The sequence below is a fragment of the Eriocheir sinensis genome, chromosome 5, assembly GCF_024679095.1.
Source record: "Eriocheir sinensis breed Jianghai 21 chromosome 5, ASM2467909v1, whole genome shotgun sequence".
In the NCBI taxonomy this organism is placed as follows: Eukaryota; Metazoa; Arthropoda; class Malacostraca; order Decapoda; family Varunidae; genus Eriocheir; species Eriocheir sinensis.
The window spans coordinates 3,469,802-3,494,494 of record NC_066513.1 but is presented as its reverse complement, the minus strand read 5'-3'; the positions used below and the strand labels follow the sequence as shown (position 1 = coordinate 3,494,494).

At 46.2% G+C, this 24,693-nt stretch overlaps 1 protein-coding gene across 5 annotated transcripts in view; it reads left to right on the top strand.

Annotated features, from left to right (window-relative positions):
* The window catches only part of LOC126983507 (rho guanine nucleotide exchange factor 11-like), a 106,554-nt gene extending 85,392 nt beyond the window's left edge, over positions 1–21,162 (top strand). For all 5 annotated transcript variants that reach the window (XM_050836259.1, XM_050836284.1, XM_050836275.1 and 2 more), the window contains one exon: positions 21,001–21,162. In XM_050836259.1, the coding sequence (XP_050692216.1) occupies positions 21,001–21,098 (98 nt within the window). In that variant the 3' untranslated portion in view covers positions 21,099–21,162. The remainder of the gene's footprint in view (positions 1–21,000) is intronic.
* The last annotated feature ends 3,531 nt before the right edge of the window (positions 21,163–24,693 follow it).

The following is a 24,693-nucleotide window of genomic DNA, read 5'->3' as shown; positions in this document are numbered from 1 at the left end:
GGGACCATTTTAGTTGCAGTTCACTGTATTCTTTCCAACTTTCTGATATCCTTCTTTTTGTGAGGCAATCACACAACAGCAGCATATTCAAGTTTTGGTCTTATCAGTTATTATAATTTTCTTCATCATTTCCTTGTCCATATAATGGAATGATACCCTTATATTTTGCATCATCCTGTAGGTTTCTCCAAACAACTTGTTTATGTGCTTTTCTGGGGATAGTGAGTCTTGCATCGTTACTCCTAAATATTTTTCTTCATGTACCACCTTTAAGTTTTCTTCTCCCATCCTGTATGTTTTCCTCGGTCTATTTTTTACTTTTCCCCATTTCCATAACATGACATTTGTTTGCATTAAATTCCATCTCCCATAACTGGCTCCATCTATACACTCTATCCAGGTCTTTTTGCAGTTCTTCACAGTCTTCCTCTGTTTTCACCTTTCTTATTAACTTTGCATTGTTTGCAAAAAGACTCATATAACTTTTTATACCCATCGGCATATCATTTATATATATTATGAACATTATTGGTGCCAGAACTGAGCCCTGAGGAACTCCATCCTCTGCTCTCCTCCAATTTGATTTCTCTAATCACTGTTCTCATATTTCTTCCTGTTAAGTAATCCTTTATCCACTAGATGACCTTTTCGCCCATTCCTCCCCATTTCTGTAGTTTCCAGATTAACCTTTTGTCCGGAACCTTGTCAAAAGCTTTTTTCAGATCGAGATATACGCAATCAGCCCATCCGTCTCTCTCTTGCACCATGTCTATTGCTCTTGAGTAGAAACATAGTAAGTTGGTGACACATGATTTCCCTTTTCTAAATTCAAATTGTCCTTCATTTATCATGTTTCCCTTTTCTAAATGTTCAACCCATTGTTTTATTATACTTTCACAGATCTTGCACATTACACTTGTTAAAGAGACTGGCCTATAATTTAATGGTTCAGTTTTATTTCCACTTTTATAAATTGGTACAATGTTTGCTCTCTTCCACTCTAAGGGCACTTTTCCTGTATTTATAGAGCATGTTATTATGTCATAAAGTGGCTCCAATAATTCATTTCTACACTCTTTTAGCACTTTGACTGGAGATTTCATCCGGTCACATAGCTTTCCTTCCATCTAAAGTTTCCATCAGTTTCAACAGCTCCCCTTTCTCAACCTTTACATAATTTAGCTTCACTTCTTTACAATTTTCGAGCCCCCTGTCAAAGTCGGTCTCTTTTATAAATACTTTATGAAAATTTTTATTTAATATTTCTGCAATTTCTTCGTCCTTTTCGTAGAATACATTTTTTTCTTTTAGCCTTTCCACTCCTTCATTTCTTTTTAGCTTCCCATTTATGAATTTATAAAACATTTTTGGTTCCTCCTTACAACTAGAAACTATTCTTTTTTCAAATTTAGCTTCCTCTTCTCTCCTTATTTTCACATATTCATTTCTTTCTTTTATATATTTGTCTGTTATTTTTATTTGGTCTTTTCTTTAAATTCCTCCATGCCTTATTTCTGTTTCGTTTTGCTGTTTCACACCTCCATCCAAACCATGTTTTCTCTCCTTTAGCTTTTACTATATAGTATGGAACATATATCTCTATTCCACTGTTGTAAATATTCATAAAAAGGTCATATTTCTTTTGAATGTGTACTCCTCTTCATATCACTCCAGTCTACCCCAGCGAAGAAAGTCTTTAGTCCAACGTAATCTGCCTTTGCGTAGTTTTTCCTTTTTTCCTTATATGCCTCATCTCGATGTTCATATAAACCTTTTCTCCCTTCTCCCTTTCTTTCGCCTCCTATCAACACCGTTACACCCGCTCATCTCTTGTCCACCAATTCATCAGTTTTTCGTTCTTCATTCTCCAAAAAAATGTCTTCTTATCTTCCTCTGATCTTTCCTCATTCCTTTTTTTGCTTCATTAATCAATTCTTTTACCTTCATTCTTTCATCCTCTGTCATATTTCTCCTCACATATATTTGTTTATAATCTTCAGAATTGTTCAATCTCCACGACTTATTTAGGATGGTTTCTGTAGTTATTTGGGATCTTAACTTAATCTTTAATGGCCTGTTCTTTCCTTCCTCATACTTTCCCAATCTTGTTATTTCATCTACTTCTTCCTCTTTCTTTTCCTCCGCTTCAGTATTCATGTTTCTCAGTATACCTTTCACCTTATTCCCCTCACAACTTTCCCTCCGGTTCTTCACTGTTTTTTTCTTCTTCTTTTACACCAAACAATATAACACATTTTTTCTTATCTGCCATGTCCCTCACCATTGTTCCTTTATTTCTCAGTATATTTACAACTTCTTTTTCTATATCTTGTCTCTGTTCCTGTTGTTGTTGCTCTAATATTTCCCTGAAGCTTGTTTTTTCCTTGTTCTTTTCACTTCTCCACTCCTTCAACTCGTCACTGACTACATACTTAATCTGTTCCTCCACCCTTGCACCCGCGTTTTGCTGGTCATTTCCTATTTTCTCTGCTACCTCTCTCTTTATCATTTCTTTCATCTTCTCCATGTCTTTGTTTGTCCCAATCAGCCCTCTCTCTCTCTCTCTCTCTCTCTCTCTCTCTCCATTTTCATAATTTTTTATCTCATGGTCTTTATCTAGTTTTTCCATCTTCAGCTTTGCTATCTCTTTCTGGTTTTCCAGCTGTTCCTTCGTCAACTTCATTATTGCCTCTCTTAAACTCTCTGACATTCTCTTTGTCTCTTCATCACTTTTCTTTGCCCCCATTGATGAATAGATAACTCTGACTTTGCTTTCTGGGAAAAGGAAGTTGGGGTCACAGTAGCTAGAGGATGCAGTTTAGGTTTGTTGTTTCAGGAAAGAAAAGATCACCAAAGTCATTGTGTAAACACATGTCTATAATTCCACATCACCCATCTTCCATCTTTTGCTCTCACCATCACTGAAGGAGGACAATGAATGTGAAAAATGGTGATTAATACATAGAAAATTGATATAGGAGTAGGAGTTTGCCTGTTTCACTGGATATATATCACACCATTAGCTAGTTTTCTTAGTTTGGATCTCAAAGATGATGCTCAGTAGAGGAAGTGTGGTCAAGAAGATAATTGAATAATGATGGAAATAATATTGCTGCCCAACACACTCTGTGATGTGCCAGAGTGCAGCGAGCATGATAGAAGCAGGAACCATTATGATGCCTCTCCAAAAACTTCTTGCCTTTTTATTTTGGAATCTTCATCTGAACACTGTTTGTGGGAACAGTACCATTGTGGGCTTTATTATATCTTTTTCTCTCTCTGTCTCCCTTTGACAAAGCTCCTCACACTAACTGTTGCTGAAATTACAGGCTCATGGAGTAGTTGGGAAAGTAAGTATTGCTCTGGACTAGGGCGTGGCATAGCAGTAGGAAGCAAAGATTCATAATCAATGGTAAAAGATCTGACCACGGCTGTGTAATGAGTTGGGTCCTTCAAGGATTGGCATTGGGCCCACTGCTGCTTAGCATTTATATCATTGATTTAGATACAGGAATCAGTAGTGATGTCAGTAAATTTGCTGATAAAGATCGACAGAGTAATTGAGTCAGATCAGGACGCTAGTGTACCCCAGGATGAATTAAACAGATTATATTATTGGTCGAGCAATGGCAGATGGAGTTCAGTGTCAGGATCTGCAGTATTCTAAGTGTAAAGTTGAGGGCATATGCTATAGCTGTACGTGGCCGTGTTGCTCGTTTCCATCACATTGACCCTTGAGCCTGTGGTGGAAAGAGCCCATTTACCCTGTGACACAAGGTCAGTGTGACATCCTTGTTACCACAGTTTGCCTTAACAAGGTTTCCTCAGGTACCCATTTATCGACCAGCCCAAAAGGGAGGATGAACAGCTGGGTGAGCTGCACACCAACTGCCCAGGCTGGGATTTGAACCTGGGCCTGCGGATTTTTGCCAGGCACATTAACACTAGACCATGGAGGAGTTACTAGACCATGGAGGCCATAATCATTACTGAAATGACACTCCCCTAAGCAGGTCTAGGTGTGAGAGGGCTCTGATCCAAGGGCAAAATGCATTCAGGTTAGAAGTTATGCAATTAGGTTACTGGGTTTCATTTCAAGGAGTGTAAGCAATAGTAGCACTGGAGTCATCCTCAAGTTGTATTTAGCATTAGTTAGGACTCATCTCAATTGTGCAGTTCAGCTCTGGTCACCTTACTATAGAATGGGTATTAAAATGTTAGAATCAATACAGAGGAGGATGACAAAATGATACACGGGTTAAGAAACTTTTTATAAGAGGATAGACTTAAATATATAAATCTTGATCCAAGTTTATAAATGAATGAAGATTTATATTTATAAGAGTTTGGTGATAAGAGAAACTAGTAGGATGAGTAGCAATGGAGTTAAGTTGGGTAAAGTCAGTTTCAACAAGGACATAGGCAAGAATTGGGTTGGCAGCAGTGGTGGATGAGTGGAACAGGCTTGGCAGCCATGTTGTGAGTGTCAATATGGTACATACATTAAAAAAAAAGAATTAAATTCATGGATAGTGAGTTTAGGTGGGGTTAGGTTCACAGGAGCTGCCTTGCATAGGCAGACTGGTTTCTTGCAGCCTCCTTATGTTCTTATGTTATGACTCAGAGGATAAACAAATGCACTAACCTTTTTTTGCAAAGTGCATGATCATAATCAGATTCTAGTGGTGTTTAACATGTACTGGATGCATTGGTGCAATCTCAGATATTAATTTTAATGCCTCTGATATGCATCCAGCATTACTAAAGTGTAATTGAGTTTACGTGTTGAGCACATGAAGCTGTTATATCTGTTTATCATCAGAGCCATAGTTTCCCCCTTATCACAGTGGTTAGGTGACAGCACCTCCTCGGTGCAGTGGTTAGCATTCCTAAGTATGAATCCGCAGACCTGGATTCGAATCCCGCCCTGGGCGGGGTTCGGGGTGCTCATCCTTCCTTTTGGGATGGTGGATAAATGGGTACCTGGGGGAAGCCTGGGGGAGGTAAACTGTGATAACCCAGATGATGCACTGGCCCTGTGCTGGATTAGTGGGTCATCTCCCACCACAGGCTCAGTGGCCAATGAGACGGAGGTGAGCGCCGCTCCCACACACAGACATGGTGTATGCCCCCAACTTTACCTTCCCAGCTCTCCTAATGCTGTCCTTCTTTAAACTCTGCCACTCACATTCTTACATATCAGGCAACACTCCTGTGTATTTAGACATCAGTATTTCTCTTTAGTATCAAATTTATTAATCCCATTGTAATAATACCACAATTTAGCACAAAGTTGATTTAGAACAATTACATTGATACCTGTCTTGTGTAAACTAGAGTTTCTACTAGACTTAGTCTCTTGATAAGTCATAATTTTTAGGCAGAGTATTGCTAAAACTCACTCAGAGTTCAGGTGCATTCTGTTTAGCCAGTGAGGTGGGATAGGGCAGAGCCCTTTCAGGGCATTTTGGCAAAGATGAAAAAGTAACAACTGTAGTTAGAAATTTATTATTTTGTTTAAAATTCTACTTTATTGTTAATTATCTTGGTATGGTTATCAGTGAGTCTCAGGTGTTTTGGTAGGTTAAGGCATTGTACTACTAACATCCCTTGTGTTCAGGCCACCACTAACCCTGCTCTCACCATTGCCTCACCAGACAGTACATTCTATGTCTCGGCTGTGAACTCTCCGGCGGGCGCGCTAGGTACAGTCCCATGGCTGCCAGTACTGCACAAGTGTGTGTGTTTCATGCTTGAAGCAGTAGATAAGAGCATGATCACCATTTATGTGCACCTCCAAGCTAGTGCTTGGATTTGATTTTGTAGAGGCACTTAACATGTAGCTCGATTTTTATGCCTTTTTACGTATTATAAGCTTGAACAGTGTTGAAGAGCTTAAGTAAGCTGCATCATGTTATTCAAAATTGGAATTGTTTCAAGGCAAAGTGTTCCCTGTGTTCCATCCAGGGGAAGGAACATCATGAAGCAGGTGTTGGCAGGGTGGGTTTGTCTGTTTGTCCCTTCCGGGGCCCGTGATTGTGTAGAAGTATTGGCAGAAAAAATATGACTCTTGATATTAGAGGGTCCATCTGTCTTGAGTTCCTGTGAATCTCATTGCCTTGCTCATTAGTGATACAACATGCTATGAAACTATGATAGTGCCAGCATCTTTTAGTCTAGATTTGTTTTCTGTTGTTAAGGTTTATTGGGCTGTAGGAGTATCATCAGCATTGAGATTAACATGAGGTAGAGGAGGCGAAATATCATCCAAAACCAAAGTTACTATTGAGTTTAGGTATGGGAGATTTAGATGGGAAAACAGCTATAGCGGTCCCTGATCAGAGTTACAACCCAGCTGACCCAAACCATCACACATTGCTATTGTGTTGACTTGAATGGAACCACTCTGAGGGAACACATGATATAGGCCGGTATTATAAGACACTCGCTCCTCACATCAACTATTTTTAAAGGTCATAAAGGGGATCAATTGGGTTCTAATGAGTGTTTCCTTAGGCTCATGCTACTGAGGAAGGGTCAAACTGCCACCAGGGTCATAAAGCTACTCCTGGAAGTGCCCTCAACTCATACGAAAGCCTTGTCAAAAATGTGAACTTATATGACAAAATGTTTTAAAAATATGGCCCATAATTTAAGACTAAAACTCCTTTGGCATTTAGGAAGAGGAGTAATTAGTAGTAATTAGGGCAACCTGCTTCAGGAGTCGTGGCCTTGCTGAGTCTCGTCATCACAATTGGCAGTGTTCATATTACCGTTTAGAATGGGAGGCGCTGCTCTACAAGATGCTACACACCGCCATAAAATTTAACTCAGTTTTCTTTTTCGGGCAATGCAGAGTGAGTTTATCATAAAAATATTATGTACATATTTTTATGGTCCATTTAACCCTTAGATTACGGCTATCGTATATATAAGTGCGCTACCACATGCCCCACCTGTATGGGAATCATATATATAATCATCACACTACGCTCTCTACGTTGCAAATATACCGGCAGTTCTTGACTCAGAAGAATGGTGGAGGCATCTGGCATCCGTACACTCTCATTTGTCTCAGCGCGCAGCCCACCGAAGGCCACAGATCATTTTCCACTTTTGTTCGGAATACATCTGTCATGTCTCGTGACACATCAAGCAGTTCCTCTGCTCTGGGCGGAAGTAGAGCGTGGGAGAATCAAAGTGACAGTGACTCTGATGACTGCTATGGTAGTGACATTGACAGAGGAGGGAGGGGCAAGTAGGTAGAGAGAGAGAGAGAGAGAGAGAGAGAGAGAGAGAGAGAGAGAGAGAGAGAGAGTGGGGTGCTTCCACGTGATGCGTCACGGCCACGAGAAAATGCACAATATTTTCGGCTGTCATAACTTATTTATTATTATTATGAGAGAAGTTTTATTACACCACCATATATTCTAGATGAATATACAATTATTGCAAGGACACCATTTCCACCTCTTTTAAATGTCTAAATTTTCCCCGTGCACACCATCCAGAGAAATATATCGCCACCTGTACTCCAAGGGTTAAGGTGAGTGCCGTGCTAAATGATGAGGTCACAAAATAGTATAAGGATGTTCTTTGAATTTGGCAATGTACAACTGGGGATGAGTATTCATCAGTTTTTACATGTGGATGAATATTACTTGATTTATACTTTTATTCAATTCATTTCATGCCTAACAATTCTAAACAATCAGTCAAGCACGTGTGTGTTTCTCGCAGCTCCACGGGAACCCAGCTCAGCCTCTGGCATCAAACTCACCCTTATTTCTTGTTCTCTTCTCTCTTGAGTCTGATTTCCAGTCAGCCACAGAACATATAAAGTGTGTCATATCGAATGCTGTCTAAGTGTGTCGACAAACGTTTGTATGCCTGGCATCAGGAATCCCAGACGAATGTCTAGACTACATTCTGTATCGTTTACAGCAGATTTATCTGCTAATTTGACTTTACGATTCAGTGAGTTCATACAAGGAAAACTACTAACATAGCTCCTTAGTTGTACTGATTGTCACTTACTGTTTATATAACATCCTACCTCTGGTTATAATGGCTGGTAATTGTGAAATACAGGCAGCGTTATGCATGTTATCTATTTCTAACAATACTCTAGAGACACATTAAGTATGATGTTTTCAGATAGTGAAAATGTCCTGCATGTATTATTTAAGAGGTAAGACATACACCCTCTGATCTTTTGTCTGTGCTGCCTCCGTCCATGGGATCTGTAGTCTCCTGACAGAAATTATATTTTCTTTTAAAATCATTGCTGGTGACCACTAGGATTATATAAATAGCATTATAAATCAAATAATATTCCTACACATGCGTAAAACCAATAAATGTTTATCTCATGATGTGTACAGCCATTGCCACACCACCCACAGAACATCCCCACAACTATTTTGTGACCTCATTATAAGGCACGGCACTCACCTTAAATGAATCATAAAAATATGTGCAAAATATTTTTATGATGAACCACTTGGATACATGCATTCTGCATTGCCCCAAAAAGAAAATTGGTACAAATTAAACATTCCGACAGCATGTAGCATCTTATGACCTGGTGGTGCGCCTCTTTAACCAGTGGTGACAGTTGGTGCAAAAAAACAGAACTCCTCTCGGTTTTCTCTCAGCCAGACACAGTGCGCTGGTGATCTCTGCCACTCTTAACCTTTGCCACTGCGTCTAGTTAATGTGCTTCAGAGTTCATTATAAAAAACTGGCAAGTTTTTTGTATCTGAAGGTAACAAATTAAATATATTTGGATCTGTCCTTCTCAGCACCACTGTAAACTTTCATAAAGTTCTTTTTTAACCCGGTAGCAGTGGGGATAATGTTTCTTAATGGTCCCTCCAAGCGAGAAAAATGAGAGAAAATCACCCCTCACACAAACCATTTCATAATATATATCAAAGCATTTGTGACCAGATTATGTATCATCTGTTTTGGGGGGTTAATATCATGGCACAAATTTGGCCTGTCGCTACCACACGGTAAAGCCACAGATTTGGCCTGTCGCTGCTACCGGGTTAATACAGCACTCCTCATATCTTCTATTGGAGCCACAGACACAGCACAGTAGAAGTTTTCTGAAAGTGTTTGCTTAATTTTGAAACAAATTTTGAACTGCAATGAGCCATCACCTGTGACCTACCTTGCCCATTGTCTAGAAGTCTCCAACATGTCTGCATGCAGAGGACAGTGCTGAGTCTCATGGTCATAGCTTTGGATTATGCACACCTTACCATTAATAAGTATTAGGATTTACCAGTGTGTGATTTAAAGAAAATATTTTGTGGAGGATAGTGTAAAATATCAGTTTACCAATTTTAAGATGAAATCTTAATAATTTTATGGTTTCATCACTATTTATTTGTTTTTGGGGTGTTCTTAACCCAGTAGCAGTGCGGATCATGTTTCTTAACCCTTACTTTGCGCGTGGTGTGGGACGTGACTATCCCCTCTGGCGCAGTCGAGCAGCCCAATGGGGGGTCTCTTTTAACCTCTGTATCTCAAAAACTATTCATTACAGCTAAAAAACAAAAACGCCATTGAAAAGAGGAGGCCCAGATCAATAGGAGTCGGTTATGTATGCCTCTCCTGCGAACATACATGCACGTTCAGGGAGTGTTGAATGTGAACACTTACGTCAATGCGTGCGTGATGATCAGCCATTTTGAGGGAACTGCGGACATCTCTCCTTGAGGTTCTGGCAAGGTAGTATTGCCAACTGCAATATTTACAACTATTTGGTCAAAGAATCAGTCAGGTGATAGGTGAAGCTATGCAAAAATGCCGCTATATTGGACAAGAACATCCACCAGTTACTCGTCTGTAGATTTTCCGCACTGGGCTGATATGATTTTCCACCAAATTTAGTGGAGAACCCACTCAATTGGCAATCCTGTGTTGTGAGAAATATTGTTGGAACACTCTCATATGCGGGAGATTTGAGTGCGGCTGGAGCTCGCAGCGAACGTTTAGCACCACCAGCAAATACACCTAATGCTCGCTGCGAGTGTTTAGCAATGAAAGGGTTAATGGTCCCTCTTAGCGAGAAAAATGAGAAAAAATCATCACTCACACAAACCATTTCATAATATATATCAAAGCATTTGTGATCAGTTTATGTATCATCTATATTTGGGGCTTATATCATCGCACAAATTTGGCCTGTCGTTGCTACACAGTAAAGCCACAAATTTGGCCCGTCGCTGCTACCGGGTTAATGAACCAGTTGTATATTTATAACTTATAAGTTGGGTGCATTCTGTGTAAGAAAGATGGGAAAATGCTTGAAGGGAACAAGGCTGGGCCATCTATGGTGGTGATCTGCAGAACAGTACTCAGAAAATGTACCCATGGGGTAATATGATGCAGGAGAATGTGTTCCAATGGCCTCCAATGGATGTGTGTTGTGAGTAGTTTTGTGTGTTCTTCAACTAACCAATCTGTGTGTGTGTGTGTGTGTGTGTGTGTGTGTGTGAAGAGGAGTCTGTGCAATTGATGATGTTGATTCCTTTGTTTATACGTTTGAAGTAAGTCCATCATCAAAGCTTGCTAACAGGAAATGTAAAGACAACATAGGAAGGGAGCTTGGCTGGGTAATCCGTATGAATTATTACTGAGGGGACAACAGATTAGCAGAATGGGCTCAAGGTAAAAATAAAATAAAAAAGAGCCTTTACTGCAGTCCCACAATCAGAGGAATAGGAAATGTGACTGACAGTTTTGACAAGCACTCTAAATAGATAATTATTGACAACTAAATAATCAAGTTGTAGAAACAAACAAACACATAGCTTTGATTTAAGGCATCTGAAATTTCATTGGTAGTTACTAGTAATTATCAATCAAACGATCAATGGGGGCATACGCCGGGGGGCGCGTTGCCTCGCCCACCCTACGACGCCAAGCCCAGGGGTCTCTCTGGGCGAGTCTCCATGCAGGCCCCCTTCCCAACCCCTGTACCTCCTGGCAGGTTCTATCGACTTGCTCAAGCCACAAATTCAGTTGGCGTCCCCTTGGCCTCCTCTACCCAGGATTGTCTCTTACAGAGACAACCCGATGAGCAGGATCAGCCTCCGGAAAACGTGCCACGTGCCCGTATAGCTCAATTGGCGTTGACGGACTATGCAGGTAATAGATGTCGAGTCAGTCTCACGGAGTAGTCGCCGGTTCGACACAAAGTCATTCCAGCGATATCCCATGATTCTGCGTAGACACTTATTACCAAAGGCATCAATCCGCCTCTCCAAGTCTCCGTTTAGTGTCCATGTCTCACAACCATAGAGTGAGACAGGGAGCACAAGGGACTTGAAGATCTGGATCTTTGTCCTTCTGCACAGGTACCGACAACGCCATATACTCTTGTTGAGCGAGTCCATAACACCGTGGGCCAGACCAATCCATTGTAAGACTTCCTGGCCAGACTCACCATTGTTATTAACTACGCTACCAAGATACGTGAAACTTTCTGAGATCTCAACGTCTTCGCCACACGCATGAACAGACTGTACTGTGTCATCCAGCAAGCCTCCAAACACCTGCACCTTGGTCTTGGCCCAGGAGACCTTAAGTCCCAAGGGCTTCACCTCATCGGGCAGTGCCTCGAGAGCCACCACCAAAACCTCCAGCGACTCAGCCAGGATTACTGCATCATCGGCAAAAACAAGGTCAGTGACCCTGGTATTGTCAATGGATGCTCCACAATGACTCTGGTCCACAACTCTGCCCAGTACCCAGCCCATACAAGTGTTGAAAAGCAATGGGGCAAGGACACAGCCCTGCCTCACTCCTGCATTCACGGGAAAGAGGCTGGACAAGCCCCCCCCACACTTCACAGCACTCTCTGTCCCAGAATACAGGCCAGTCAGCAAACCAATAGTCCTCGCAGGGATCACACGGAGTTGCAGAAAATCCAGAGTGCCTCACGATGCACTGAATCAAACGCCTTCTTGAGATCGACATAGGCTGCAAGCATTCCCTGTCGAAAATCACGTCGGCGCTCCACCAGTACGCGAAGTGCCAGGATACGGTCAGTTGCTGACTTACCAGTCGTGAACCCAGACTGTTCAGGTCTCTGCAGCCTCAGCAGCTGACTGCGAATTCGCATCAGCAATAGGTGGGCAAGCACCTTCCCTGGAACACTGAGCAGTGTAATACCAACAGTAACTAGTAGGTAATTAATAACAATAAGTAATTATGTCGCTGATCGACAGGCAGTATCTCACGAATGACCCACCCAGCCATTCACACCTGGAGCTCACCTCACATACCAACATGCCGCTTTCCTCTGAAAAATCTATCCATAAACCTGTTCCTGCCCCACCTCTCCCTCTAGCGACCTTGGAGCACCCCCCCCCCCTCCCCATAATGTCATTAAAGCAGCAACCTTCTTTAGCTTACCTCGACTCACCTGTTGACCCGCACCTTCACGCACACAGGCATCTGCCACGCTGCTATATTCAGTGAAATCCGTACCCGACCCTCGCCCACATTTTTATGTTTTTTTGTATTGCATGCCCGCACCCGCGCGCTAACTCCATCAGACCTTTGCCATACAGACATAGATTTCTCCCCGTAACTCCCCTGACAGCATCATTCACTCCCGCGTTGTCCTCGCCCTTGCATCAGGCCCCGCCCTGTCCCGCCCCTCCTCCATTCACATCAGCCCCACACAATTAGTCCACAGGGCCGCCCCACCACCCGGCACATCTCCATCCTAACCTCATCCCATTACCATACCCGCACAATCGGCGCATACGCGATCGTCCCTCATACTTGAGCCCCATAACAACCTTCCTTCCCCTACACACGCCAGCCCCGTCGATCTCCTCGGGCTGCTGCCCCATGGACACCCACTCACTGTATTTAAACCCATATTCTTAAACGTATCGGCATCTCAGTTCGCCTGCCTGAAAAGCCTCCCGTAGAAATTGCTCGGATTTCCATGGACTGTTCCGTGATCCCAGCGATAGTTTGGGGTGGAGTGAGAGTAATCAGAGTGTGAAGTTAGTGGGAGAAGTGTGTGTGTGAAGAGTGGGAGAAGGTCTGCTGAGGTCTGGATCATGGATAGAGGAGTGGACGGAGCAGCGTGTGGTATGGATGGTTTGAGATGGAGTTAGAGATGGAATTAAGTGGGTGTGTGAGTAGGTTGGTGCGAGGTGATCTGATGTGTGGGTTAAGGATTGGAGTGCTAGAAGATAGTGTGTGGATTGAGATGGAGTGGAGTGGAATGGCGCAAGAGAGTGGTCAGAGTGGAGTTATGCATCTTGAACGAGAAAATCATCCATTTAAACCCGGTTATTAATCTTCTCAGTGGCCTTGGGAAATAGTCGTAATGGGAGCCCGATAGGTTTAATACTATTGGCCTACCTACTCCCGTGTCGGTCTTGGCACGTGGTAGCCATTGGACTCCCGATCGAAAGGCCGTGTGTTCGAGGCTCGGCCGCGGCGATACAAAGAGGGGAAAAGTAATGTATTCCGTTGACTCAATCAAGGTTACGGCCCCCGCAAGGCTGGGACGTGTTCGATTGCAGAATGTATGCAGCCCCGTAGAAAAGTAGTATCTACATGTAAGTCGCCACATTATCTTGGCTTTAAATATACAAAGGTTGGTTTTTACTGAGGTATGTGCGGCGAGACTCGAAGCGTGTGTCCGGTGGCTAGTTAAGCGGCTTTCATCTCCCGCTATGGGATATCAGATCTACCTCGCCCGCATACGATCGCCGCTTGCTCTCCCATCCCTGTTAATGATTCCCTCCCTCCACCTTCCTCTCGCCCATATATTCGTGGTGCTGGCAGGGCGGGTGTCGGTGGAGTCGCGGGGCGTGTGGAGGTGGTGGTGGGTGGATGACCGGGAGTGCTGGCGGGCTGTGGGCTGTGTAGGGGAGAGGTTTAGGGGGAGAAACAATGTGTAGGGAGGGGAGCTGCGGCGCGTGTGATTATCGGGGCGGTGATAAGAGGCAGAGGCGCCGCGACCGGTTACTCACGCCTTATCAGGGTTTGTCTCCTGCTCCTCCCTCGGTCACCTGAAGACGGTGTTTGGCAAAAAAATAATGGAGATTCTGACGTGTTGGGGCAATAAGGTGCCGAAACAATCGTTATCATCAGCCATTGTTATTACTCCACTGAGCGACAAGGCTTTTCCTCGCATCCTCCTATAAATGGTTGAAGGGCTTCAATGCGGGTGATGTTATAATGTCTTGGCGGTAAGAAAGTCGGGTAGGGCACGTAGCAATGGGTTCAAGTTGGAAAAATTCAGGCTTGGCAGTCATGTTGTGAGTGCCAATATGATAGATACATTCAAGGAGAGGTTAGGTTATTTCATTGATAGTGAGGCTGGGTGGGGGGGGTGTGGGGGGGTTAGGTGTACAGGAACTGCCTAGTATAAGCCTACCGACTTCACTTGTTCTTTCTCTACCCTGCTTCGGCAAATGCTCGGCTTTCGTAATGCCACCTGGTTCTTTATCTGCCCTGAATTCTGCAGTATCTGGGTTGGCACTCGTTTAGTTTCGTTTTTATATATTATTTGTTCTACATTCGATATGATCATTGCTTCGTGTCTCTGTTCCGGCACGTCTGTTTGGCCACGTGTGATAGGCGTTGAGCCAGTGTTCTCCGAGGGTAAGCTCAGACAGACTTCATCTAGCGCATGTATCTCCTTCCTCTGCCAAGTTATCCTCATTTTATTTTCTTAACGTAGTCAGTCGCCCCGCTGCTCATCACTTCCCCATACACGCGGTGCGGTGACCTTTCTCCTTATCGGGTGTAAGCCATTAGTGCAGCTAAAGATATTCAACCTGTTTTTATTGACAGCAGTTAATGACTTGAAAATATCTCAAAATAAACCTGTTCCCTTATGCTGATGTCTCAAATCTTAAAATTCAGCCTGTCCACAAGTTGGAAGTAGACGATAGCTTGAAGCATATTTTATAATTAAAAGTATTGTGAATCCAAACTTAACTATGGCATAAAAAATATCGGAATTCCCTCGCGCAGCTGTCACCTCTTAGCTGGTGATGCAGTAGTCAGGGAGCAGACGAAGGGAGGCGATTTCAAAGGCAGATGTTAACCTTGGGGAGGGGGGTGGGGGGGCGAGGAGAGCGGCTGCCGGTGCTTGGTTGCGTGGGCTTAACGAAGACTTGTGCTGATGACGAGGCTAAGGTTCATATTATTAAACTCCTAGAAGCATCAGTACATTAATTAAAAAAAGTCTCGCAGAAGTTGTAGGGGTTTTTATAGGTGGCTTCACGACCCTGGCGGTAAGGCTTCCGCGCCCTGACCCGGGGAAAGTCACGACAACCCAACGTGTCTTCTCTGCGGCCTTAAAAAAATAGTCGTAACAAGAGGCCAGAGCGTTTGACAAATCTAAGGACTTTCTAGGATATTAGGAAATAGCTTAGAGAAACATTAACCATAAAAAAATCTCAATAACAAATAAGGAAAGTTTAATTAATTTTTCAGTGCACGGAAAAGGCGTGTGCTGACCACTCGCTACCTTTGCAGTCTATTACTAGTACAGTGTAACTCAAAATGATGTCCACTAAAATAATGAAGTCCACAGCCGCAACCGTTTCCGTCCACCGCATAGAACGATTCATGGGTGTGTGCATTGTCGGTGTGTCGCGCCGCGGGGCATTCACACGTATTATCAGTCGCTCGGGCTTGTTACGAACGTCTTCAAGGCCAAAGAGGAGGTACGTCGGGTTGTCATGAGTGTTTTTTTCCCGTTCGCAGCGCCGAAGCCTTGCAGAACTACCGCCACGCTCAAGAAAGTGAGAGAATGGGCCCAGGAAAATCAGTCGCCCATCGCCTCTGTAGAAAACAAATCCCCTTCGAAGCTCGTGCTGTGTAAAGAAATGCATGTGGCCCGCCCATTCTCCCTCGCACCTCCCTCTCTTTTGCCATTACCTCTCCTTCACCTCCCTGCCTTCCCCTTCCTTGCCCTTAACTCTCAACCCTCCCCTTCCCTTCCCCCTAACTTATTTATCGCCCCTCCCCCTCCGTCATCCCTGCCTCTCGCCCCTCCCCCTCCGTCATCCCTGCCTCTCTCTCCCCCTCCGTCATCCCTGCCTCTCTCGCCCCTACCCCTCCGTCATCCCTGCGTCTCGCCCCTCCCCCTCCGTCATCCCTGCTTCTCGCCCCTCCCCCTCCGTCATCCCTGCTTCCCCTCCGTCATCCATGCCTCTCTCCCTCCGTCATCCCTGCCTCTCTCCCTCCCCTCCGTCATCCCTGCTTCCCTCCGTCATCCCTGCTTCTCGCCCCTCCCCCTCCGTCATCCATGCCTCTCTCCCTCCGTCATCCATGCCTCTCGCCCCTCCCCTCCGTCATCCCTGCCCCTCTCCCTCCGTCATCCCTGCCTCTCTCTCCCCCTCCGTCATCCCTGCCTCTCTCTCCCCCTCCGTCATCCCTGCCTCTCTCTCCCCCTCCGTCATCCCTGCCTCTCTCCCTCCGTCATCCCTGCCTCTCTCGCCCCTCCCCCTCCGTCCTCCCTGCCTCTCGCCCCTCCCCCTCCGTCATCCCTGCCTCTCGCCCTACCCTCCGTCATCCCTGCCTCTCGCCCCTCCCTCCGTCATCCCTGCCTCGCCCCCCTCCGTCATCCCTGCCTCTCGCCCCTCCCCCTCCGTCATCCCTGCCTCTCTCGCCGCTCCCCCTCCGTCATCCCTGCCTCTCTCGCCCCTCCCCCTCCGTCATAAATAAAACAATAAATAATCAGGTCAATAAACAAAAAAGGACCTAATACCGAACCTTGTGGGACCTCACTCGTAACACATCCCCAGTCAGATCTTTTACCATTGATTTGCACTCTTTGCTTCCTATTGAAGCCACGCCTTGACCCAGTTCAAAACTTTACCCTCTAATCAGTGAGCCTGTAATATAAGCAACAGTCGTTGGTGAGGAACTTTGTCAAACGCTTTATTAAAATCAAGATAGATTACATCATAATTTTCATCTCTGTCTACCACCTCAAATACTTTATTGTAGTAGGACAAGAGATTGGTGAGGCATGACCTACCTTTTGTGAACCCATGCTGCGAGTCGTAAATTAAGCTATGTTTCTCTAGATGCTCCCGAATGTTCCTGGCTATTATTGACTCCAGCATCTTGCCTATAACCGATGTTAAGCTAATTGGGCGATAGTTTGAAGCAGCTGACCTGTCCCCCTTTTTGAAAATCGGCGTCACATTAGCTACTTTCCATAGGCTGGGCACATAACCAGTATTTACCGACTTCTTAAAGATGTCGGTTAGTGGGTCACTGAGTACATCACTAAATTCCTTTAATACCCTCGGAAATATCCCGTCAGGACCTGGAGACTTTTTCTTCTTAAGCTTATCTATCTCATCCTGAACTACTTGCCTGGTAATGATTATATCCCTCAATTTATCGCCATCCACACCCTCGTACACCTGAACCCTTTCCGGAATAGTCGTTCGATCCTCTTGTGTGAATACTGAAAGGAAGTAGTCGTTCAACAATGTGCTCAAATTTTCGTAATTTTCTACTAGCTCGCCTGTGTTTGTTTTCAGCGGTCCAATTTTCTCCCGTGTTTTTGTTCTATACATCTGAAAGAAGCCCTTAGGATTACTTTTCGCCTTCACCCTTCAGAACCCGATGTCTGAGTACAATTTTCCCCTTCTTCTGTTTCTCTCCTCCTTCCTTTTCATCATACCTTGTTTCTTACTGTTTTCCCTTCATTTTATTTCTCTCCTTTCTTCGCGTTCCTCCTCCTCCTCCTCCTCCTCCTTTCTTCCTGTCTCAATTTTGCTGCACGTACAGTCTTTCTTTCCCTCTGTTCCTCTCTTCTACTTTCTTTTCTCTATCCTTTTTCCATCCTGTCTTTCTGTTCCTCTCCTCTTCTTTTCTTCGCTTTCTCTTTCCTTCCTTCTTTCTGTCTCTCTACTTTGCCTCACGTTCTGTCTTCCCTTCCTTCTATTTCTCTCTTCTTCCTTTCTTCGTTTTCCTTTTTCCTTCTTTCTTCCTTTCTCTCAACCTCATTTTGCTTCACCTACTGTCTCCCCTTCCTTCTGTTCTCTTCTTCACTTTCCCCTTTCCTTTCTTCTATTCTTCTTTTCTTCCTTTCTCCTCGTTCTTCTTTCCTTCTTTCTTAACTTTTCTTAACCCAACTTTGCTGCTCGCTGGGTTGCCACTTTTTCACAAGTAGATGAGTGAATAGCGAACAGCGGGAGGCACACACACTTTTCCAGCACTGGCGAGAGGTGTCACAAGAGGGTCGTGAGGGCAATGCTTACAGTAAAACGAAGTAGCCGAGAGGAAAGTTTAAGGAGCTCTGGTAGCACACACGGTAGTCGAGTAGAGACAGACAGCTTTTGCTACGAACTGTACACTGGTTTAAAAATAGCCCTTAGGAGTATGAAGGTATTCTCGTGTTCCTCTGCTCGCTCGTTGACCCAAACAAGATTTCTTTGAAAAGTGATCCACTGGAGATGTTTGAAGTGTAATCCAACAGGGACCCTTGAGGCGTATGATTAAACGTGTGTGTGTGTGTGTATGTGTATGTGTGTGTGTGTGTGTGTGTGTGTGTGTGTGTGTGTGTGTGTGTGTGTGTGTGTGTGTGTGCTGAGTGGACCAATATAGCGTAGTTTGTCGTCTGGTTGATCTTACACTTTTTATTGCGGTAAAAGAGACTGACCAAGAACAGAAGTAGATGAACTGACAGATAAATAGACAAAGCAGACCTACAGAAATGACGGGTCAAATTTAGCTGCAGAGGCTTTTTGATACTCCCCCATTGAAAGTCTGTCGATAATATATATATATATATATATATATATATATATATATATATATTTTTTTTTACGTCGTGGCCTATTGCGCCGGTAGGCTTATTCCCGGTGGATCCTGATGGTCGGCCCAAGGCTTCTTCCCGGTGGGGCCCGATGGTCGGCCCAGCCCGTTCAGGCGCTGGCGAATGTTTAGAGTGGCGCCATCTTGCATTGGCTCATGCTGCCCTTCCGGAGCTCTTCTTTAATCCTAGAATCTAGAGTCCGGGTTGATAGGTGGTCTTCTGGACAGCATGTGGGTAGTTTTAAGACACTCGGCGGCGGCTGAAAAATCCCAGCTTGGTGGCACCGGGCGGGCATTGAACTCGCGTCGTCCTGAACGCGGCGCCGTCAATATATATATATATATATATATATATATATATATATATATATATATATATATATATATATAAATGTGAAAGTAGCGCATTGTTAGGACTTAAAAAATTTCTCAAAGGCAGAGAAAAAAAAGTCAGTCGTAATAACCCTCTTTTCCTCTTATAAATCAGTGCTCAAAGGCGCATACTTGCTTTTCATTAGGGTTTTGATCATTAATTTACGCACATATAACGAAACCCCCCCCCCGTTTGGAGTGTCCCCTTGCTGTGGAATGCATGTAACGGGGACGGGAAAGGTCTCGTTGTTGTTGCTGTTGATGGTGGTGGTGATGGGGTGCTGCTTGTAACTGGGATGGTGCTGGTAAAGACTTATTGGGGTGTTGCTATAGGGATGGGGAGGGCCATGAAGTGGCGGTGGTGTGGCGCAGGCAAGTGTTTATAGTGGCGCCATCTTTTCTTGGCTCATGCTGCCCCCCCCGGAGCTCGTTTTTTATTTACTTGGACGGTTTCCTCAAGAGTCCGGGTTGATGATTGGTCTTCAGGACAGCATGTGGGTAGTCTTAGGCCACTCGGCGGTGACTGAAAAATCCCAGGAGGTAGTGGCGGATTCGAACCCGTGTCGTCCATCACGCGGTGATTACGGGGCCTGCACGCTAACCACCCAGCCACTGCCTCCCCAAGCCACCGCCTCCCCAGCTTGTAGTGCATAGGTGGTAACAGTTGTGGTGGTGGTGTGTGGTGGGGGTGTTGCTTGTAGTGTAGGTGGTAACAGTTGTGGTGGTGGTGTGTGGTGGGGGTGTTGCTTGTAGTGTAGGTGGTAACAGTTGTGGTGGTGGTGTGTGGTGGGGGTGTTGCTTGTAGTGTAGGTGGTAACAGTTGTGGTGGTGGTGGGTGGGGTGTTGCTTGTAGTGTAGGTGGGAACAGTTGTGGTGGTTGTGAGTGGTGGGGGTGTTGCTTGTAGTGTAGGTGGTAACAGTTGTGGTGGTGGTGTGTGGTGGGGGTGTTGCTTGTAGTGTAGGTGGTAACAGTTGTGGTGGTGGTGTGTGGTGGGGGTGTTGCTTGTAGTGTAGGTGGTAACAGTTGTGGTGGTGGTGTGTGGTGGGGGTGTTGCTTGTAGTGTAGGTGGTAACGGTTATGGTGGTGGTGATGATAGTGGTGGTAGTAGTGGTGCGGACAGACTCACCCTGTCATGCCGGGGGGGGGGGAGGGGTCGTACCCGGGGTGAGTGTATGACGCGGTGTGTGTCTTGGTCCCTTCACGTCACATCTCCACGCGACGCCTCACGCGGTGGGCGGACACTCCCGACGACGCTGCCTTTGTCCCGTACTTGTGCTCATTACGAGGCGGCTGGCGGCGACATGGGATGGGGGGGGAGGGAATGGCGCCGCTGCTGGTGGTAAGGTGTGCGGAGGGAGAAGGAGAGTGAGGGAGAGAGTGAGGGCATGCTTATTTTTGAGGATTTGCTCTTGTTTGGAGGGAGGGAGGAGACCGGGGAGGGGAAAAAATGTTGTGGGAGAGGAAGGGTTAGGCTTTTAGTGCAGATTTTGTAAGTTGTTGGGTATGTAGGGTATGAAGGGAAGAGCCTCTTTGTTGAAGGCGGGCGGGCCAAGGGTGATGGCTGGCGGGCTGGCATGAGGGGATGGCCGCACTGCACCCGCCTCGCCCGCCGTGCCTTGAGCCTCGTTGGATTAGCGGCAGTAAGGATTCAGAGGGAAGCCAGGTCGAGAATGAACAATGTTTTTGCCGTTCGATGTTCAGGAAAGGAAAAATGTCCAGTAGGTAGGTGTGTTAGCGAAGCATTATTGATGTAGCGCAGGATGAGGCTGACCCAGACTTTCTTCCCACAGTCGAGAAGGCGCGGAAGGGCTACGAGGAGGGCAACACCGACCTCTGCGGACTGGGCGCGGACACCGACAGCTATTCAGGTGAGTGTGGCTTGTCTTGACGTAAAGCAGAGTGTGGCCTGCCGGGCGTGGCTGCCTGCACTGGCTCTTGGTGAAGGTGGGACGGGGCGGGAAGGGGCACTGGGATGGAGGAGGACAGCGCCGCTCCACTGTGAAAGTTCTCCAGGTGATTCATCGCGGGTTGAGAGTGGTGGACAGGCGTCCGCGGCAATTAGGTGCCTCCTTCCACGCCCCTCTGTGGAAATATGAGGCATGCAGATGATGGACGTGACGCGCGTGCCGCACGCCGCCCGTTACGGCACTCAGAGGCACTCCGGCAGCTGCATAGTGGCTGCCCCCGCGATTGCTGCCTTCCCCGGGCCGGAGCGCTCGCTGCCCGTCCAGAAGAATTGAGGCGAACATAATGCTACTGTCCAGGCGGAGGCGAGGAACCGAGAAACGCTGCCGCGCCACGTCACCGTAGATTAACCTTCGCCCCCATTAGCCTCTCGGAACGGTGGCCTGAACTTTGTCAAGACTGTCGGGGAGAGGCCGCGAGCCCGGCGTGAGGAGGCGGCCCCGAGCACCGCGACAAAGACGGCTGTCAGTGGCGAACACCTGCTGAGTGTCCGCCATCAAGGGTCACGGGTGAGCTGGCGTTGCGACAGCTCCATGGGACTCGTGCGCATGAGCGACCTTCCTTGTCTCTGGTCTGTCATCTGGCGGCGCGGGCCGCTCTGTCCATCAGGGGTACACCCGCCTGGCCCGGGGGGCGGGTCTCTGCGTGCACGCTGTTGTGAGGCAGATCGCTGCGTCTGGCTGGGTGAGTGACAGGGATACTTGGCGAGATTCTCTCGGGGTTCCGCAAGGGGCGTTCTACTGGTGATCTAGCCTTCTTAACTGACTCTTGGTCATCCTCTCTTAGCCGTTTCGGTGAAACTTTTGCTATTGCGCTGGACATATCAAAAGCTTTTGATAGGGTCTGGCACAAATCTTTGCTTTCCAAACTACCCTCCTACGGTTTCTATCCTTCTCTCTGTACCTTTATCTCCAGTTTCCTTTCTGACCGTTCTATTTCTGCCGTGGTAGACGGTCACTGTTCTTCCCCTAAATCTATTAACAGTGGTGTCCCACAGGGTTCTGTCCTATCTTCCACTCTTTTTCTGTTGTTCATTGATGATCTTCTTTCCAAAACGAACTGTCCTATCCATTCCTACGCCGATGATTCCACTCTGCATTACTCAACTTCTTTTAATAGAAGACCCACCCTACAGGAACTTAACGACTCAAGGCTGGAGGCTGCAGAACGCTTAGCCTCAGACCTTACTATTATTTCCGATTGGGGCAAGAAGAACCTGGTGTCCTTCAACGCCTCAAAAACACAGTTTCTCCACCTATCCACTCGACACAATCTTCCAAACAACTATCCCCTATTCTTTGACAACACCCAGCTATCACCTTCCTCAACACTAAACATCCTCGGTCTATCCTTAACTCAAAATCTCAACTGGAAACTTCATATCTCATCTCTTACTAAATCAGCTTCCTCGAGGCTGGGCGTTCTGTACCGTCTCCGCCAGTTCTTCTCCCCTGCACAGTTGGTGTCCATATACAGGGGCCTTGTCCGCCCTCGTATGGAGTATGCATCTCATGTGTGGGGGGGCTCCACTCACACAGCTCTTATGGACAGAGTGGAGGCTAAGGCTCTTCGTCTCATCAGCTCTCCTCCTCATACTGATAGTCTTCTACCTCTTAAATTCCGCCGCAGTGTTGCCTCTCTTTCTATCTTCTATCGATATTTCCACGCTGACTGCTCTTCTGAACTTGCTAACTGCATGCCTCCCCCCCTCCTGCGGCCCCGCTACACTCGACTTTCTACTCATGCTCATCCCTATACTGTCCAAACCCCTTATGCAAGAGTTAACCAGCATCTTCACTCGTTCATCCCTCACGCTGGTAAACTCTGGAACAATCTTCCTTCATCTGTATTTCCTCCTGCCTACGACTTGAACTCTTTCAAGAGGGGGGTATCAGGACACCTCTCCTCCCGTATTTGATCTTACTTTCGGCCACCTCTTTTGTTTCTTTTTTAGGAGCAGCAAGTAGCGGGCTTTTTTTTTTATTATTGTTTTCTTTTTTTGTGTGCCCTTGAGCTGCCTCCTTTGTTGTAAAAAAAACAAAAAAACAAAAAAAAACAAAAAAAAACAACCAACCTCCTTGTAACACAGTTCATGTTGGGCGGAATAGGAGGAATTCTCTGCCCATTACGACGTCGACCAGAGTGGCCCAAGACGCCTATCAGCCAATCGGAATTTGGGAGTCGGTGATTAGGAAACATTTTTGCGATTTTTTTCCGCGAGTTATTACTTTGGTACGCTGCGGGGACTGGTGGTGACGGAAACGAGCCGTCTCCGCCCCGCCCCGCCCCGCAGCCCCGGCGTGGGCGCGGCGGGCGGGGTAGGCTGTGAGGGAGTCTCAACAGGGGCGGCAGGGACTCCTAACGTTGGTAAATTGGTAGGTGGGTCCTGGCGAGGCGCGTTTGGCGGAGAACAATGCAGTGCCTTGCCTGCCCGCCTGCCGGAGGGAGTGGGGGGCACAGGCTGTTGTTGTTGTTGTTGTTGTTGTTACTAGGGGATGAATCAGGTGGTAGTCATTACCTAGTCCGCTTCACAATAATCAAGAGCCGGAAAAGTTGCTGCTGTTCTTTTTCTTGTCGTCGTTGCTCTTCAACAAATATGAACAGTTATTCCTCATGTTTTTCATACTTTATTTTTATTTCTTGTTCTTTCTTTTGTAGCAAAATATTGTACCTACGTAACAACTAATAATGATGATGGCGCCTCGGCCACCCGAAGGCCGTGGTAGCAGAGGCGGCAACACACGTGGCCGTCACAGCGGCAGTCGCCCTCTTAGTCGCCCTCACGCCCTCACGCCCCGCTGTGCCTGGCGGGAGTGTGCTGCGGGAGGATTAGGTCCATGTTAGCAAACGCACTGAACTCCCTTTATTACTATTTCCCAAGGTCACAGAAGATGACCGGTTTTTATGGATGATTTTTCCCGTTCAAGATGCAGAAGTCGTGTAAAACTACCACTAGTATCACAGAACAGGTCATGAAAATCCTAGCAATTTCAAACAGGCAAATCTGAGGTGGTGTTGCGTTTAACAATACGGGCTTTAGCCTCGGCCATGGTCTGCCTGGGCCTTGTGTGATGATGTCCCGCGTGGACGGCCAGCCACCTCGGGTGTTGAACTCACAGGGCATCATCACGGTAATTCTCAGCAACGAGTCATGCAGCTGCCCATTGATTTAATGTTTTGACGGATGGACACTAAAAAACTATGCAGCCTTACCACAAGCAGTGTGTACGTATGTAATAATAATCTTATGCAACATTACTCTTTAATACTTTTCAAATTTACCTGTTTTTTTGGAGGGTGGGGTGGGGTGGGGGGGGATCATTCATTATGTGATGACGCGATGGGAGCCCAAGATCCAAGCCGGCCGGCCGACCTGTTCACACCGGCCTTGTATAATCACGCCAGCCAGGCAGCCAAGGAGCCGCGGCCCTCGCATCAAGGCGCGGCGGTCCACGGGGGCGGGGGCCCTGTTTGGTGGCATTCTTCTGGTATCTATGGCGATGGAGCTGCTGCTGTGA